Consider the following 20,704-nt stretch of genomic DNA (forward strand, 5'->3'; position numbering starts at 1 on the left):
AAAAATAAGAATAGTCAATATATTTTATAAAGGAGTGATGTAAAGAGTATAAAAATAGGATTTTGAAATAGCGTGTTACAAGATTAAAGTATTTTTAGCAATGCTTGATTCAAAAAATAAGAATAGTCAATATATATTTCATAAGGGGGTGATGTAAAGAGTATAAAATAGGCCTAACTATTGGGACTCATTCTATAGTCACATTTGTTTTGTTATATATATATAAGCCTACTTTCCTACTTATTTAAAAAAAAATATATAATCCCACGAGTTAATTAGTTTAAAGTTAATTATTTTTTAGCCTTTATGTATCTCTAAATTCATTTGGAAGTCCCAATTTATGAGTTTTATTCTTTTTCTACTTAAATACTTAAATGAATATTATTTCACCCTCTTGTAACTTCATTTGGAAATCTTTTAAAACCATAAGCCCCTCTTTTCAACTTAAAAGGCCTAAAAGAATGTTATAAGTAAAAATGTTAACCCATTTTAAGAAAATGTCTTATGTATCATTTGTTCTAAAGGTGTCTCAACTAAATTCATAAGCAAATAATATCAGTTCACGTCAAATAAGCTTCAAAATAAAAGACAAACAATATATCTAAAACTTTTAAGTAAAGGTTAGCCAATGTGCCCAAACAATATAATTAAGACTTGAAAAGAGGAAGACTAAGAAATATTAGACTCCTATTTTGCGAGACTCCGAGCGTTGTGATGATCCTAATTGCTGTTGGCCTAATATTTTAGGCCAAAACGAGTTCTAAAGTAGAAACTCTAGCTCTCCGGTTGTACATGAAACATAAGAAGAGGAAAAGAGATTAGGAACTATTCAAATAACAATAACAAATTCAAAACAGAGCAGCATTTAACATAACTTTACATAACATATATTATATTGGAAAGTGTAACAAAAGTCACGGTTTAAAAAAAACATACAAGAGGCTTGTTCCCTATCTATCTTTCTTGAGGCATAGATACCCATATATTTGAGAAAAGAAAGATATAATGCCAACAATAATCATAACAATCAACTAGATTTTGATAATTCAAGGTCACTATTCTAACACATTAGTTGAGTACTACATGTTCTAAAACTTCACTAAACATCATTCACCAAGAAAAGAAAAACAATGAGTCACTTCGTAAAATATATCGTCTATCAATAGAAATGTAACATCAAGCTGATGATTTATTCGAGTTTTTATGAAGCATGTTTTCTTTTCAAGAAATCAATTGATGTCCCCTTAAAGTTAACAGTGGGTTGGTTCTTACCCCTTTTACATACTAAAGAAATGGTAAGTTTGAGCTATAGTAGGAAGGATACAGGAAACATGGTTTTTGACCCGTACACAAAGGAGACAATCTGGATTTAATGTACATTCAAAGCGAGGCAGATCTAAAGTTGATGAAATTGCTTTAGACACAAAAATACATTTTTTCCATAAACATACAACCAACAACACATTTTCTTAATTAACAAGAGGGAATTACACGCCACTACTATTATATTCTACTACTCGTATTCACACTAAACTTAAGTGAGATGCAACAGTAATTAATTTTATATAACAAAATGCCTATTTGATTAAAATTAGTTGGAAACAAAATGACAGCGTAAGGATGAAAAGATTATGACTGTTTTGACTATATAGTTTTGGATCTTAACAGATAAAAAAATAGCAATTAACAACAAGGAGATGCAGCGCCAATTTTAATTATATAGATCACAAAAATGGTGACGGACATCATGCTTACTGTCTAGAATTAACTTTTCTTGCACAAAAAGACATCTAAGAGGGGATGCATACAGTAAAAGGCATTTCAACGAACACATATAAGATACATTAATCAGCAGTTCTTTTAATTTCCATTGATTTCTATTAATCGTTCTTATGGCCTATTTAGAGTAGCTAATTGAATCGAAATGGCATAATCAAGATAACGACGCAAGAATAATTTTTTAGAAACCAAAAATAAAACCAAAACATAAGGAGATGGTGATTACTAACCTTATGTAGAGCAGCAAACTAGAACTTCGACGTCAAGATTCTAACTTCCAACTCAAATTTAAACAAATCAAAAACAGAGGACAAAAGATGATCTTACAATTTGTTCCCTAGGTGATTTCAGATCCTTGTTCGCTGATTTCGCAACGATTTCGAATGTTTTTTCTCTCCGTTCTGAATGGATGAAAGAGAGCCAAAGTTTTCTCTTTTATAGCTAATTTGGAGCCTCTACTACGTTCAAAAAATAAATGTTGGAACCTTACACCCATCATATTAAAGGGACAATTAGCCCAAAAATATGATGGTTCTTCATGCCTTTCACCTTTTCAGGCGTAGCAGTGATGGATGGCCTTTTGAGGTCTACCATGGTTCAGAAAAGACGATGGAAGAGACGTAAAGTTGACATGAGAAGGATATGATTGATGGACGGCGTAGGGAGATCTATTGATGACCACCGGAAATTGCCATTTTCCGGTGGTTTGTAGGCGGAAACGATGGCAGAGGAGAGAGATCGATGGGAGAGGAGAGGAAAAGAGTTTGATGGGAAGAGAAACGTATGGGGAAGAAGGAAAACGTTTCTGGGAAAGGGAAGAAGCTTGATAGGCGATGGGATTGTACTTATTTTGGGAAAGATGAAAAACTTGGGATTTAATTTGGGCCGTCCGATCACTTGATCGGACGGTTGGTAAAAAATAGAGAGTTTAAAAATAAATAATATATATATATATATATATTCCTACCACTCCTATTCTTGCTCCTTCACCTCCTCCTGTCAGGAAATCCTCTAGAGTCACAAAGCCTCCTCTTTGGCACATTGATTACATTACACAATCGAAACTTTCTGATGTCACTCATCCTATTTCCAATTGTCTTTCATATTCTGCCATTTCACCATCTTATAGAGCCTACCTCACTGCCTTTTCTTCATCCATTCCTGAGCCTTCCTCTTACACCCAAGCTGCTCATGATAAGTAATGGATTTTTGCTATGGAGCAAGAGATTGTTGCCCTAACTGATAATCACACTTAGGAGATTGTGGATCTACCTGTAGGTAAAACTCATATTGGTTGCAAGTGGGTGTATAAGGTGAAATATAAGGCTGATGGTTCTGTTGAAAGGTATAAGGCTAGGTTGGTTGCTAAGGGGTTCACTCAGTAGGAAGGGCTCGACTATCATGATACTTTTTCTCCTGTTGTAAAAATGGTCACTGTAAGGACTATTGTTTCTATAGCTGCTCAGTCTAATTGGCCTTTGTTACAGATGGATGTGTATAATGCCTTCCTCCAAGGTGATCTCCTGGAGTAGGTCTATATGACTTTGCCACCGATTTTGATAGCCAGGGGGAGCATAATGTCTGTAGGCTACTCAAATCCCTGTATGGCTTAAAACAAGCCAGTAGACAATGGAACCTGAAACTTACAACAGCCCTTGTTAAATCTGGGTTCACACAAAGCAAGTTGGATTATTCTTTGTTTACAAAAAGGAATAAATGAGGGATTGTCATCATACTTGTTTATGTTGATGACTTATTAATTACTGGGAGTGACAGAATACTCATTCAAGAAGCTAAGGAAATTCTAAATTACAATTTCAAGATGAAGGACTTTGGAGAGTTGAGATACTTCATTGGAATAGAGTTTGCCAGATCCAGCAAAGGGATTATGATGAATCAGAGAAGGTATGCACTAGAGCTAATATCAGAATGTGGCTTAGGGGGAGGAAAGTCAAATACTACACCACTAGAATAGAATCAGAAGATGACAAGTCTGGAATATGATGAAGTTTTTGAGCCTACTGGTGATGATGCAGAATTAGAAGACAGGAGAGTGTATCAAAGACTCATTGACAGATTATTATACTTGGCAATGACAAGACCAGATATCTCCTATGCAGTGCAACACTTGAGTCAATTTATGCATGCACCTAAAAAATCACACTATGATGCAGCCCTATATGTGGTCAGGTATATAAAGAAGCAACCTGCATTAGGACTCCTAATGAGCAGCAGAAAGTCAAGAAAGGTGACTGCATATTGTGATGCAGACTGGGCATCATGTTTGATATCAAGAAAGTCAGTGACAGGTTTTGGAATAAAATATGGAGATTCATTGATTTCATGGAAGTCAAAGAAACAAAGTACAGTGTCAAGAAGCTCAGTAGAAGCTGAGTATAGAAGTATGGCAACCACAGTGGCAGAGTTAGTTTGGTTACAGTGTTTGTTCAAGGAACTATGTGCTCATGTGGAGTTGCCAATGGAGTTATATTGTGATAATAAAGCAGCATTGCAGATAGCTTCAAATCCTATGTTTCATGAGAGGACTAAACACATAGAGATTGGTTGTCACTTCATTAGGGAAAGATTACAAGAAGGACTGATCACAACTTCCTACATTGCTAGCAAAGAACAATTGGCAGATATATTCACAAAAGCATTGGGAAAACAATTGCACACTGAGATGTTGTTCAAGTTGGGGTTGTTGGACATTTTTCACCATCCAACTTGAGGGGGAGTGTAGAAATTAGTGACAAGTATTAAGTTGTTAGCTAGCTTAGTATGTATACACAGATTAATAACAGAATCTGTTAGATTAGATTAGCTGGCAGTATAATTAGTTAGTCACGTGTATAGTTAGTGGATGACATGTATAAATAGCGATAGTTGGATTGTATGAAGAAATAATACAGTTTCACAAATTCTCCATTTTACTTTTTGATTCCTTCTTCCTTCTTCCTTCTTCCTTGATATCAATGTAACAGTAGCCATTGTAGCTGGGTTAATACTTTCAACACTAACATTAATCATTAATTACGTGGGTTGACTTCGAATTTGTATAATTAGCCATGTTTGTATAATTCGACGCATTTGTATAATTCGCAACTAATAATTCTTCCTTTGATTTGTATTTGTATACAATGGTTTGTATTTATATATGACGATGATTTTCTTTGGTTTTTCAGTTTTATCACCATATACATTCAATCTTTTTGTGTATAACTTTTTAGTTTGTATAAACGTGTAGATTTTCGAATTTTGTATAATATAATTTATATAGTGTAATTTGTATCATATAATTTGTGTAACTATTTAAAGTTTATATGTTTATGTTTGTATCAATTCATTATTTTGTGTTTTATCATATTTATATAATTCTAGACTTCATATTACTCAATTATACAAAAACACGCGATTTATACAAACGTACCTGCGAATTATACAAACGAGATGTGAATTATACAAATTATTGCCCTCTCTCGCTCGCCTCCCTCTCCCAATCTCGCTCGCCTCTCTCCTCCCCTCCCAATCTCGCTCGCCAGATATACAAATACATATGTATACCAGTTACATATAGACAATTATCTAACCGATATACATATACAATTCACCTCTCTACCATTCTCTGCCCTCTCTCGCTTCCCTCTCTCCTCCTTCTCCCAATCTCGCTTGCCACTCTCCTCCCTATAACATATAGCTACAAATCATAATTAGCAAACTATAGCTATGGAGCGTAATTAAGTTATTTTTGAGTGGCTATATGCAAACGTTTTCCTTTTTTATTATATAGAAGACGGTGTTAAAATTTAAAATTTTATTTTTTACAAATAAATATAAATTATTGAATTCGACTGAATTAAATTAATTTGATTTCTATTATTATGTTATTTCTTGTGTTTTGAGTTCTATTATTATTAGTACTATTGTCGCATTATTTTATCTTTGTTCTAGATTATTCTGATTATTATGCAATGTTTTTTCTATTATTTATTATATCTGATTTACTTTGTACTTTTCTTTTCAAACAACTTCACTTTATTTGAAGCGAGCTCTATTTCTACAAGATATGAATAAGGTCTAAGTAAAATTTAATTTTCTTAGATTTTATTTATAGAATAATATTAAATATATTATTATTATTATTATTATTATTATATTTTTAATCTGAAACATAAATTTACATTAATTATTTTTTGTAAAATTGTAATAAAAAGTAGATTTGATCCTTAAATATAAAAGTATAAAAAGTTTGATATTTAAAATTAAAAAAATAAAATCCATAAATTTTAAATTCGAAATTTACTGTCTTCATCATTTAACTGTTGGGACCTAGATGCGTTGGCAGCAACTAATAAGTAGTTTGTGAATTCATTATTTCAGAAAGCAACTGTATGATTGACTTTTTTTCATATTGGTATAGTTGTATTTATTGTATTTATATTAATTGGTCCTAACAACTTGTAATTGTGTTGTCCTATTCATGCACCCTCCTTTAGTGTAGTATAATTTTTATATATGTTGTTATTTAATTGAATATTGAAAAAATATAAATAATTTTGTTTTATAGTTTTTCATAAATTTATTCTCAATTTTTATATACTCTATATAAAAAGATATTTTTACACATAAAAGATCTTTGTAGGATTTTTTAAAAAATTTAAATTATATAAAAAAATCATGTTCACTCATTTCAGTAAAAAAATAATCTTACAAGTAAGTGCAACGAAATATAGATTCATGTCATTTTTGTAGTAGTAGGCACCTAAGTATGTAGGTAGACATTGAAATTTACGGGATTTAAAATAATATTTTACGAGGTGAGTTTAATTTATTTTTAAATTTTAACGTTTTTTAGAATTTTTTGAAGGTTACTCTATTCTAATTAAGTTAGATCACGCTATTTAAAGGGATACTCATTCTCTTAAAAAGATATCTTGAATATTTTTTAAAAATTGGACTTTCTTTAAAGAGATCAAGATATCAAATATCGTCTTTCTCACACTCGAGGTGATTAAAGTATTGTCTAATGTTCTTGGTGATCAAATACATCCCAAGAAAGTTCAATGTTTGAAAAATATGCTACTAATTATAATGATCCTCAAATCTAAAAGAAAATTTAGAAAAGAAGAATCAAATGAGTATATAGATCTATTTCTTTTGTGATTGCAGTATATTTTTTGTATTTATAAAAAAATATTGCAAATTATTCTATTTATACAATATAACTTTTAGACGAAAGAGATTCAATTGAACTACTTCCTTAAATACTAGTTTCAACCTATAGTTAGAGATTCAGAATTTTCATTAAAAAGAGGTTTGGAAAGTAAAAAAATATAGTGCATAGAGTTTGAACTTTAACATCTCAAGTAGATTTTGAAACCCCCTAAATCATTAAGATAACCTTCAATTTTGTCTATCTCCATGGAATTTAAAATCTATATACATACAATTTTATTTTTATTTATGATACTTTAAAATTTTAAAATTGATTACTATTATTTAAAATGTAGCTATTTAATACTATAAAAAAGTTTAATAAAATTCTTTAAATTTATTTTAAATTAGACAAATAAAATGAAGAATTTATTTTTAATATGTATAAAGTTCAAATAATATGAGATCAAGAAAGTACATGTGGTTCAAAGTTCAAACCAATTGTGGTAAGTGATGGATGAGCTTTTTGGGTCTACAATCCCTTTAAATGTTCACGTTTAATTTGGTCCCATAATTGGTCCCATAATTAACAATGACATGTCCATCAAGATTGGACTATTCATATCACTTGTAGTCCGTCCATTTTTACTTGTACACTATATTTTCTTTATTTTTATTTAGTTATCATCATTTTAGATTTTACGTCCTTAAAAAATTAGGTAAATTTATTATTGTACTCTTATTTAATATTCTCTTAAAGTCAAATTTTCAATAAATGAACATGAATTAATTTATTTTGATTAATTAATTTGACCAATGAACATGAACTAATTTTTAATTCTCTTTTTTATATTGGACAAATTTATACTTTCAAAACTAATACTCCCTCTGTCCCTAATTACTTGTCCACTTTTTCTTTTTAGGTGTTCCTAATTACTTGTCCATTTTGATATATCAAGAAAGGACTTTTTTTTTTTACCTATTATACCCTCAATTAATTACTTTGAAAAAGGTAGATTTTCTTGAAAATTTTAAGTTTTTAATTCATCTATTTCATAATTAATAGGGGTAAAATGAAAAACTCACTATGCCAATAATTGTTTTCTTAATAGGTGTGTCAATTCAAAAGTGGACAAGTAGTTAGGGACAGAGGGAGTAACTTTTAAATGGTAAATAAGAAGAATAATGTCATTTATGCATTGATTTTGTGAAATGACATATATTAAGGATCATCTATTTTTAGTAAGAATGACATATAAATACTCTCTCCGTTCACTTTTATTTGTCACTTATTCCTAAAGTAGATTTTCATTTTTACTTGTCATTTTTGACGTATCAAGAAAAGACAATTATTTCATGTTTTACCCTCAGCATTAAATACTTATCCTCCAAATCATTTTCCAAGACCTAATGCTAATCATCATTTAGTAGGGATAGTGTGGTAAAATACATATATCAATAATTGTTTTCTTAATAAGTGTGTCAAGTCAAATAGTGACAAGTAAAAATGAATGGAGGGAGTACTATTTTGGGTATTAAATCACGACAAATTTAAAAAAAGATATATTTTTATATTTATGTGGTTCTCTTATAGTTTTAAATACAATAGAGTAGAGTTGGGCATTCGATAATTTGGTTTGATTTTCGGTTTCTGAGGATTGTTGTATCGAACACTGAACCGAATCAATTTGGTTTGGTTCGATTTTTTGTGAATCAGTTTAGTTTTTTGTAATTCGATTCGGTTTATTAAATCCAATTTTATTTGCCACTGAATATTTTTGCGGCAATAAATATTACCACAAAAAGAAAAATCTATTGTCACTTAACTTAATGTCTCCTTTAATTTAGTTTAGTCGACAAGTAAAAGTGCACGAAGGTAGTACTTAGCTTGTCAAGTACAAACTAGCTAGTACTTCCTCTAGACAATTTTACTTGTCATATTTTTTATTTATACGTTCCTTAATTCATCTTCAATAGATAGTAGAAAGAAAGTTAATCTAAACAATCACAATATTTAAGTATGTGTATGTGTTCTTCACTTAAATTTTCTATACTAATTAGTTAATGTTTACTACTTTCAAGAATAATTATTACTAAGAGCAAAATGAGAAAAATGTACTCAATTAGATATATCTTGATTTCTTTAATAAGACAATTGTTTTGAATAATTTATTTTTAATAAAAACGACAAGTAAAGTAGGTATCAATGCAAATTCAATTATGTTACAAACATTCTATCACCCATATAGGCTGTGCTATAAAACCTTTTAATGGTACATACATTAAGGATTCTTAATAGGTTTTGGTTACTAGTGCATCTAGGAGTCTTAAATTGGCTCAATGCTGCTCCATTTCCAATAAAATGTTCCAAAATCTTCTTAAAAGTACCTCTTTCCACAATGCAAAGTTCCAATGGTCCAATTGAATTGGTTTTTCTTGATACAACATATCCATGATCAACAAAAGAAGCATCCATTTCCGTACAACACTCTCCAAGAACATTTTCATCAACATCTCCTTTGATTTCCCAATAGATCACATAATGGCCTGGTTTTTTTGATACATTTGCATGGCTTGTGAAGTCTACTAGCTCAGCTCTTGACTTGCTTATTAGTATTCGAGAACCTCTCCCCACCACTAACTGGAGGTCTTGTTCAGTATTCTTATCGATATTTACTGTTAATATCAGCTTTCTCCTGCATATAAAGTTGAGTTTGGGGGTCTTCTTGTGAAAACCGGCAACTTCTACTACATCCCCTAGTCTATATCGATAAAGACCTACATATAAAGGTTTAGTTAGTTAAAAAAGATTAAATTTAAGGTATATACACTGACATATGTAACATGATGAATCAGATTACTTGTCTTCTTTGTTTTGTTACTATTCAAATTATTATGAACGATTATTTATAGTTATCATTTAGGTAATTTATTTCCCAAGTCCCCCCACTCCCCACACAGTCACACACCCCCCACCCTCCTTTTTTTTTTATAGGGAAATTTTGTAATATAAAAAGGACAAGATAAATCCCTTGTTCTTGGAATCTCAGACACACCATGTTAGTATTTAACTGGATGATATACTCACTGTCCATGCCACTACAAATAATTGATGTATGGTGCTTGATGTAGTCTTAATTTAGAGTTCAAGTACTTCCATATATACTGACATTATAAAGAATTTTTATATCATCAAGTCTTCTAAAAAAAATACAATAAGTTATTTAATTACTATAACATATTAAAGTAATTTATATATATATAAAAAAATTTAATTTACATTCAACAAAAAAGTCATCCAAATATCTAACTTATATGGTTGGTGGTAAGTAGAGAGATATTTTCATGACAATGACAATCAAAAAAGAATTAATGCTATATGTATGGTGCATAAATAGTTAGAATATACTGGAAAAAGTTAACACTAAAAGTTGGTCACCATGTGTTACGATTGAATGGATAAATTTTTTTCACCTTTATCAAAGGTTCATGTTCTAGTTTTGAATGTAAAAAAAAAGGTACTGATGGAGAGTTATTTTCCTTTGATAGGCCTCATGTGATACGAATTCCATTAGTCAGAACCCTAAAATGGATACAGGGTGGACCAAAATGCACAAATATCCTATTTTAGTAAAATCACTTGAGTCATACTCACAAAGCATATAATTTGCAATAGTCTACCAACTTCGGAACAACTCTAGACATTTTTGTATGAAGTTACGCTTGACTTCAAATACCACATATTTCAATGTTGGTAAACAACCAAAGATTTTTAAAAAGTGAGTATATGTTAAATAACAATGTTACAAATAATATACCCCACAAAACATTTTACCACAAGAAAAAAAAGAAGTAAAAGTTAAATATCAGAGTATAGTACCTGTGAAAGTAGTGAGGACAATTTCATACTCTTGTCCTATCTTGACTTGAGATAAGGGAACAGGCTCATCTTCAATAAAATCATCATTTGCTAGAAGATTAGCATCTTGGTGGCTATTATTGTAACTTTGTGACTTACTTCTATGTAGTGGTATGAATTCAAAGTAAGAAAAAGTGGGTATAATTGCAAAAGTTACTTTCTCTGGTGGAGATGAAGGTTCCACATTCACTCCAATCCAACTCTCTGTGGACCCATAATCAGCACTAACCAAAGGCAAATTCCCACCATAATGTCTCAATTTGTTTAAGTATGGTTGCATTGAGCCTGTCATTATTGTGTAAACATATTTAACATTTGGCCATAATTTTGGGATTATACTAAACCAATCTTCCCTTTCTACTTCTTCACATATTGATTCAATTCTTGATGCCAGCTCTGGATTAGGGACAATGATATCTGTTGAAGACATAATGAAGTAATTAAAAGCGTATTTTTTTGGTAATACATTTTAACATTGATATCAGAGCAGATATATGGTCTTTTGTTCAAGTCACACAATTACTCATTACTAAAAAATATTTTTCACGTGCTAGGCCAAAGAATAACGAGGTAGACATGTGAAGGGTGTGTTGGAGACATAATGAAATAATTAAATGTATGTGTCTTCCTTAAAATTTCAAGTTTATAAATGAGATGGTAACGTATTTCAACACTAACATCAGAGTAGGCATATGGTATTTTGTTTAAGTTACACAATTTAATTCACGTGATAGGCCAAAGAAAAACGAGCCAAGGCACATGAAGGGCCGTGTTGAAGACATAGTGAAGTAATTAAAAATATATTCTTTCTAATCGTTAATTTTTTTTTAAAATGAGATGATTACATACACACTTCAACATTAATATCGGAGTAGGCACATGGTCTTATGTTTAAGTTACACAGTTACTCATTATTTAAATAATTTTTTTGAGTGACAGGCCAAAGAAAAAAGAGTCAAGGCACATGAAGGGGTGTGTTGAAAACATAGTCAAGTAATTAAAAATAAACACTTTCTAACAATTTTAAACTTTTAGATGAAAATTAATATCGGAGCAGACAAATCCAGAGAATTCTATATTCAAGTCTCACTACCGCTCATCACTAAAAGAACTTCCATGTGGTAGGCCCAAGAAAAGAAAAGAAAAAGTCAGGCTCACACGTGAGTTGGTGTGTGATAAAGTAACTAACTCTTTCAAACTGTATAAACTTTTAGATAAGACAGTAACATACCTAAGACGACTTTTTGTACTTTGGTTATGTTGATTCTTGAACTAAGAGTACCTTCTCTTATATCATGGCACAATTCCTTCCACAACTCTTCAAATGATCTGAATGCTTGAACTATACTATATGCAAAAGTTGATGTCACAAATTCAATTTCATCACAATAATATAAGCCAAGAAGGAGATGACAATATGTTGATTGTTTATAATCTCCACTTGAAATAACTTCCTCAGGGCTACAAGTAAAAGATTTTGTGTGTTGTTGTTTAATCTTGAATTCTTCACTAGCATAATAATGTGTTGTGGCTGTTCCTGCTATTAATCCCCCTTTTGTTTTGTATTGTTTGCTGCTATATATAAATTCAAGAACTTTTCCACCTTCTCTTATTGAATAAATCCTGTTTTATTAAAACAGAGGAAATTTGTTAAGAAAAAAATTTAAAAAAATTGAATATTTTTCAAGATTTGAATTATATACCTTGATCTATAAGCTGCTGCCAATTTGAAAATTTGAAGAGTTGTTTGGGAACTATGGCGAGTAAATGGTACAAATTTCTGTCTTCCCTCTGTGGTTCCAGAACTAAAAAGAATAAAAAAAAAAATTATTATGTCTCAATTCCAAACAAGTTGAATCCGATATATGAATCAACACTATCCATATCGCTTGACATTATTACATACATAAGATGAAAAAATATTCCACACTATAAACTATTCCATTGCCAAGAGGGTGCTTCTTCAGTGCTATTCCAAAATTTTTGAAAAATAAAGAAGAGTTTAACTTTTAAGTCTTACAATTTATACATTATATTTTTAAAATTATGAGTTCAAATTTAGTATCTTTTGACATCTAGTGATTTTTCATCTTACAAATTATACTCAGTTTACTAAAAATATCCAAGATCTAATATATATATGTATAAAAAAAGTAATTTTCGACGTGTGAACTGGTGTTTAGCCGATCACCCTTCGATTTATGTGGCTCCGTCACTATGTGCCGTAAATGATAGATTAAGTTAAAACAATCAAACACATGGTACATCCGCCTCTATATACACTGACAGTATAAAAAAAATTCTACCCAATCAAAATTAGTGAAAAATATGGCTTATAGTGGAGTGTAGCTCAAATGATTAATATATATGTATAAAAAGTAATTTCCGACGCGGTGAACAAATATTTAACCGATCATCCTTCAATCTATATAGCTCCGCCACTGAGTCATCAGTGTCAGAAATGGTATTGTCGGAAATGATATTGTTCCATTAAAACTATCAAACACAGGGTACATCTACCTCTATATACACTAACATTATAAAATAAATTCTACAGAGTAAAAAATTAGAGAAAGATGTGACTTGACATATAGTCTGATGTAGCTCAGTTGATGAGCTACCTACACCATCACTCTAGTGATAGTGACAGAGGTTCGAATCTCACTGTATCCACACACACCCCACGCCCCCCCGCTCCCCCCCAAAAAAAAAAGAAAAAGAAAAAGAAAAAAGAAGAGGAATGTATTGTGGTTTAAGAAACAAGAAGTATAGTACTTCACCTTAAGGATAAAGTTTTCATAGGGTCTTGAGTAAGTAAAGGAGCTTTTTCACCATCAGCAATTCTATGTATATAAGGCTCAAAATCTGCATGAGAAGCAAGAGGAACCATAGTAGCATAAAGTGATTCCATAGCATTTTCATCTTGAAGTCTAATATCTCCAAGCCATTTTTTTAGGTATTCAACACCATGGTTGAGTTCAAGAATCCGCCGAAGCGTCTGCCGCTGTACAGCGACAGCATTTTCGGCGGATTTCTCGAACCAATTGATCATCTCATCAGTGTCAGTGCAATAATTGGACTTATCTACTGATGGTTCCATTTTCTAGGCTAAAAATGTAGCAACCACAAGATATATATATATATATAAGAAGTGTTTTGGGCTAATAGTTGGTGAGATTGATGTGTGGCTTTCATGTTAGAAAATGACACCTCATTGTGAGGTTCAAGTTATTTATATGTCACAAGTAAGTCTGGTTGTTGAGTCCAGTGGCGTACACATAATTTTTACATAAATAGTATTGATATTTGATGATGTGGACAAATTAATAAATTTACTGTAGTAACAAGTTTTTTGTTTTCTCTATTTATAATATACTAAATATTTACATTTTGCTTTGCTCCAATGGTAAGTAGTTAACTCTCACCTTCAACTCTAAGATTGTAGGTTCGAGTCATGGGGGGGTTCCCAAATTCGGTGTCTGATATCTGTAATGGAGTTTGATTAATGCAGATTTGCGTCAGGTTAGGCTTATTCGACAATAACACTTCCTATCAAAGATATTTTCATACCAAGACGTGAAATGATCAAAATCTTTAATTAAAAAAAAAATAGTTTCATTCGCTATAAACAACGTATCCTTTGGTGGAGCCATGATATCAAAAAGTTAAAGTTTCCGCCAAACTTTATCATACTATTTATTATTTCATCTTATTCAAAACTTTTTATTTTTTCAGTTCCTTCCGTCCAAGGAAAAAAGCACGTTTTTTATATTTTTAAATTTCATACTTAATAGTAGTTAATATCATACTCTTATAACTATATCATTATTGTAACATGTTTAAAATTACAATTTTTTTTAAGTATCTTTGATACAAGCTAGAAAAAGTATTTTATGCATAACTAACTCTACTCTTATGAATTTTCATAATGTTGTAATAAGATACTGAGAATACAATATTTCTCAATATTTTCAAATTAGTAAGTGTTTATAACAAATTTTAAAATAATGGAACATGAATAACAATCACAAGTAAAATACAAAGAAATATATTTTTATTAACAAACATTGTGGGTACTATTTTATTACTCTCATAATTCTTCTTTTTGAATTAATTTCTCTATGATAATTGATAGGAGTGTTTTTCAGTTACATATTTCTTAGGATGATTGAACTTCTTTGAGATTTATTTGATTGAACTTCTTTGAGATTTATTTGATTTGATATAAAGAAAATTTTGTCGATCTTCTTGAAGTATTTGACTGTCAAGATATTTTTTTTTCGAGGGAGATTTCTTATTCGGAGTTCAATATTCATGATGGAGTCCGATTAGTAGGGATTTGTGCCGAGTAACGCCCATTCAAGGTAGCCCTCCTTATAAATGTTTTTTCCATATGGCTAATACTTTTGATTAAGGGAGAAATAATGTCATCCACTACCCCAAACCTTTTGATAATACGATGTCACAACATCAAGTTAAGTATTTATCCAACTTTATCATGCCATTTATTTCATTTTATTCAAAGCCTTTCTTTTTGGGCCCTTCCCTAATCCCTCTTAAGGAAAGAAACACATTTTTTTATATTTGAATTTGATTTTCTTTTTTTTAAAAAGGTTTTACACTTAATAGCTAATAACACTCTTATAACTATATAATCATTATTGTAACATGTCTAAACTCACAAGTTCTTTTAAGTATGTTTGATATGATTTATTGATTTGGTGCAGTTTATCAATTTTCCTTGAACATCTCTAATTTTTGGGACTGCCAAGTGAAATTTCATAAAAAATATTTGAAATTTATTTACTTCCAAATTAATCTAAAATTTGACTTTAACAAGCTTAATTCAAGTATACATGTCTAAAGCTAGATTTATGTCTGATCGATATTTTAAAAACTTTAAAATTTATGCGTTTGATGTAGATTTTAAAATGACTAAACTTGTAAAAATTTATGAATTTTTTACTATCTCTTAAAGATGATAATGAAATCGGCTATGCAAGCACTTCTCCAAATTTTTTTTAGTTTTATTCATTTTTCAGGACTTAAACTTGAGATTTCTATAAAGATATAAAAAAAATATTTTAAAACTTCATCTTAGATTATCTTCCTAAACAAGTAGGAATAGTATAATTAACTAACACACACACACACACACACATATATATATATATATATAAACATCAAGTGTACTTAAATTTTGTCACAAGAAGAGTGATTTTAGTACGATGGTTTATACACCACACAAAGGTCTATCATCTATTAAGAGGAGACAAAGATAAAAGATAAAGAAATGAAAATCATTTTTTTTTGTATTTGATATGTAAGTGAGTAAAATGTATTATTCTAAAAGAGTTCGTATATAAACTTGGCAAATATTGTTGGGGGTGGGAATGGTGGGATAGGGGTGAGGGTTACGGTAGCGAAGATGAAGATGAGGTGCAATTGAGGGTGTGAAGACCAATCAATACGAGACCTTAGTTGTGAAATTTATTTTATCTACTTCGACTTAAAAAGTTATTTTTCTGTTTGAGAAAATATTTTTCTAAATTTTGATTATTAAAACATGAAAAATATTTTTCAAATGTTTTCGTGTACAAAATCGAATCGAAAATCGAACCAAACCGCAAACCGAGTCAAACCGAGAAAAAAAATTCGACTAGTGATTGGTTTGACTTGGAAAAAAAAAACCCGACTATATTTGGGTTAGTTTGATTTTAACTAAAAAAACCAACCCGAGACCAAACCACCCAACATTATATATATAATTTTAAAATTTTATTTTATACATAAAAATATTTACTTTGATATAATTTTTAAATAATTCTTATACTTTTTCATAATTTTTATCTTTTAATATATTATTTCAAGTTTGAAACTTAGAATTCTGAATGGTTCAATAAAGATTATAATCCGCAGATGTTGATAAGTATAATAAAGCTTAAATAAAAATCAAATTAATACTAATGCAAAAAGAAAATCAATTCAACACTAAGAATGACAATAATATTGAATATTTGTTCTTTGATTTTACATTGGTTTAGACAATTCAAATACATAATCTAATTTTAATTTCCTTTAATATTTAGTCATGTAACTAATACTTATTAAACTTATTTTAGCATGATTTAGTACTTTTAAATTATGATCATTTTCATTATGAGTTGTTAATTTGCAATATTTGTTTTACATGATTTCATTATTATTATTTTTTTCTTGAATATTTTAGTGTCATTACTCATATCATATTTTGTGCTATTTTCCTAAGAAACACCTTAGATAGTTGTATTTTGGTAGGACTAAAGAAATATTTGGAGTACAAATAAATTATATGCTTGTATGAATACTTTACCGGAAAAACCCAAAAAAATCCAAAAATCCGAAAAACCCAAAAAAATCCGAAAAAAACCCGAGGTTGAAAAAACCCCGAGTTTTTATTGGTTTGGTTTGGTTTATAGATTTAAAAATCCGACACAAATGGTTTGATTTGATAGTTGAATCCGAACCAACCCGACCATGTACACCCCTATGTTTTCCTATCATTTTCACCGTCTATTTTCAAGTATTTTTCACATCAATCATCTGCTGAGTTCAAACTCAAGTCATTTTACAAGAAAGACAAGCTTAAAGTAAAGGGAAAATTACCTTTCGTATAATGTACAAATTATAAGTAGATTATAAGTCTGAGTCATAAAATTCGTCACTAATATTTATATCGACATACATTGTCTATATTACACTCTCTTGAAATATAGACCTTTCCTGAACTAGATGCAGAGCGAAAAAGGGGGGTGGGGTACAAAATAAATCCTAAAATAATCGAAAATCAAATTCCATAATATTTATTTATTTTTATTTCTTAAAATTTGTTGAATTGTAGTAAATTTAATTTCTATTGGTACCAATTGTGTCAGGATAAGTTGGGACCTTTATTGATTGTTTTGCTAAAGAAAAGAACAAAGCTCATTTGAGTTAACAGACGATATGGATTAGGAAGAAGTTACCCTAACCATACATTGTGATATTCTAGAGATAAAAAGGGAAAATGGTAGCTTTTTTTTAGCGAAAAAGGGGGGTGGGGTACAAAATAAATCCTAAAATAATCGAAAATCAAATTCCATAATATTTATCTATTTTTATTTCTTAAATTTTGTTGAATTGTAGTAAACTTAATTTCTATTGGTACCAATTGTGTCAGGATAATTGGGACCTTTATTGATTGTTTTTGCTAAAGAAAAGAACAAAGCTCATTTGAGTTAAAAGAGTAAAAGACAATATGGATTAGGAAGAAGTTACCCTCGCCATACATTGTGATATTCTAGAGATAAAAAGGGAAAATTGTAGCTTTTTTAAAAATAAAAATAACGATAGATATTTGTGTAGTTATAGATTATCGAGAGATGAGAGATTTTTTCTATATACACAAACTAGACCATAATTATACTCTCTCTGTCTATTTTTAATTGTCATATTGTGCTTTCCGAAAGTCAATTTGACTAATTTTCAAAGTTAAATTAGATTACATTAATTCGATATTTTAAACAAAACATTTAGATATTCAAAAACTATACGAAAAGTACAATAAATTGCAATTTTTTGCATATCAATATGATGAAAAAATATATCATAAAATATTAGTCAAAGTTCTCATCGTTTGACTCTAAAAAGGAAAATTATGACAATTAAAAGTAGACGGAGGGAGTAAAATATAACAGGAGATGGAAACGCTCAAATCTGCTACATTTAGGAAGTCTTATTATGTTTGGTATATATATAGGTTTTATTTAATTATGAGGTATGTTTTTTCTAAATTATTTCAAAAAAAAAAAAGAAGCTTAAAAATCAATTTATTTATTTTAAAAACATTACATCATTCTTTTTTATACAAAGGAAATATGACAAATAAATTAAAATAAAGGCAATAGCTAACAATCTTAGCTAAAAATAATTCTTTATATTTGATTAGGGAAAAAGAAAATTGTATCTTCTTTTAGGATATCGAAGTAAGTTTACCTATAGCATAGGTTGTAGTGCAATGAGACGTTGGAGGTGCTTCATTGTTAACCAGAAGTCTCAATCCTTAACCAAAAGTCTCAAGTTCGAGCTCTAAATATAGAGAAAATCTCGTTGGAAGCATCATCATAATACACATTTAATCAAAGCTTCTATTAATGCACACCAACTAATTGATTATGACTTCAATTCATTGTACTTGGAGCTGATAAATATGTCCCTCCATACATAGGTTAGTGTGGGTAGATATTCTTTTCCTCTTTTCCCAATACGCAACGAGCTTCATCGAGAGTAGAAAAACTTATCCGTACCCAATGTTTACACCATACTATATTAACTTATTACGACTAATAACAAAATGATGTGAGAATATATATTAACTAGTAAAATTATTCGCGCTTCGCATGGAAATTTAACATCACAGAATTTATAAAATAATACTTAAAATCTATCAGGTATTAAAACTAAAACATTATATTATCTTACATACAAGATTACGTAGTAACACACATTAATAATATAAAGGAAAATGAAAATTATTACAACTTATCATTTATCCTTAATAACATAAGCATAAATTAATGATTGTATAAATACATACCAGGATCTGTAACATAAGCAATGATGTCAGTGAGCCACTCAACAAAAACAAAGTACACAAATATTTATTTAATTGTGAAGATGAATAAGAAGAAGAGGAGGTTCAGAATTTTCGTTGTTTTAAAATGAGAGGAAACCCCTCTATTTATAGACAACAAAAGGTAGTGTGAATAAATGTTTATTATGCCTTATCAAAAAGGTTACAACTATTTAGAAAAGTTGCAACCTTTCATGAAAGTCACAACTCTTCATTAAAGTCGCATTTCATAAAAATCACAACTTATCATAAAAGGTGAAGGCTAATTTTGGAAATAAATAAATTAACAAGGAATTCTGGTTTGTAGTGACGCCACATAGGCGGGCCTAAGGTTCTCTTATATATATATATGATTAAAACGAGTTAATCGATAAAATTTTAGGTACAAACTCATGTCATGCAATTACTAGTGTGTACAAGCACGTCTTTATTTTATGTGGGGTAGAAATAAGAAGAATGATTACTCATACTAGGGACCATGCACTTAACTCTTGCTGCACTAATTTCAGAACCACTAGGCTCAATTGTATTTCATTTACTAGAATACTCTAGAGATAAGGTCCACGTATATATGACGTTGAGAGGTCACACACACGACTGAATCATGCATATATGGTTAAAACTCGGACATTTTTGCCCGAACCTCAAGCACATATGACTGAAATTCAAGCAATTTTTTTGCATGAACTTTAAACATATACGACCGACTGAAGTTTAGGCGTTTATGTCTGATGTTTCAAATGGGCTCAAATTTGATATACAAGTTTCAAATATCATAAAGAAAACAAATCATAATTATCAATTTGTCAAAACTAACTCATTTTGCAATAATGATGATTCCCAAATGATGTAAGTTTTTCCAACAACATCTACTTGATTTAAACTTAACTTTCATATTCAAGATTCAAGACCACTTCATCAAACTTCTTCAAAGCTTTATACTTCAATTGCTATAGATTCAAAAAAGTTACTATTGAAGAAGAAGAAGTGTGTTTTCTGTGATGTTTGCCAAAACTGTGTACACGTTAAATAATTCGAAAAAAAACTTAGGTACAAACTGAGTACAACATGAAATTTTACCGTACTCTGACCCCCCACCCCCACGCGGGAGTGGGCACAAAGAGGATGGAGCAGAACCATGAAGATCCAAGTAGCTATTCAGGAGGAAGCAAATGACAAATCCAGAAAAAATTGCAAGAGGA

The 20,704-nt window shown here is 30.1% G+C and overlaps 1 protein-coding gene across 1 annotated transcript; it reads right to left on the reverse strand.

The window, feature by feature from the left end:
- Window positions 1–9,130: 9,130 nt before the first annotated feature.
- LOC102594435 (probable indole-3-acetic acid-amido synthetase GH3.5) lies at window positions 9,131–13,968 on the reverse strand. Its single transcript, XM_006365943.2, has 5 exons — window positions 13,633–13,968; window positions 12,556–12,657; window positions 12,084–12,475; window positions 10,814–11,269; window positions 9,131–9,711 (listed from the first exon to the last, which is right to left on the reverse strand). Exons 1-5 carry the CDS (start codon window positions 13,950–13,952, stop codon window positions 9,152–9,154), a joined length of 1,830 nt encoding a protein of 609 aa, XP_006366005.1. The 5' UTR covers window positions 13,953–13,968; the 3' UTR covers window positions 9,131–9,151.
- Between the last annotated feature and the right edge of the window lie 6,736 nt (window positions 13,969–20,704).

Source organism: Solanum tuberosum, unplaced genomic scaffold (assembly GCF_000226075.1).
Source record: "Solanum tuberosum cultivar DM 1-3 516 R44 unplaced genomic scaffold, SolTub_3.0 scf00599, whole genome shotgun sequence".
Classification (NCBI taxonomy): Eukaryota; Viridiplantae; Streptophyta; class Magnoliopsida; order Solanales; family Solanaceae; genus Solanum; species Solanum tuberosum.

Bases quoted from the DNA above. Each gene is read 5' to 3' on its own strand.
- LOC102594435 (XM_006365943.2), bottom strand. From the start codon at position 13,952: ATGGAACCATCAGTAGATAAGTCCAATTATTGCACTGACACTGATGAG. The intron at 12,658-13,632 runs GTGAAGTACTAT...TATTCTTTTTAG, and splicing joins ATGAAAACTTTATCCTTAAG to TTCTGGAACCACAGAGGGAA. The intron at 11,270-12,083 runs GTATGTTACTGT...TGTCTTCAACAG, and splicing joins AGTACAAAAAGTCGTCTTAG to ATATCATTGTCCCTAATCCA.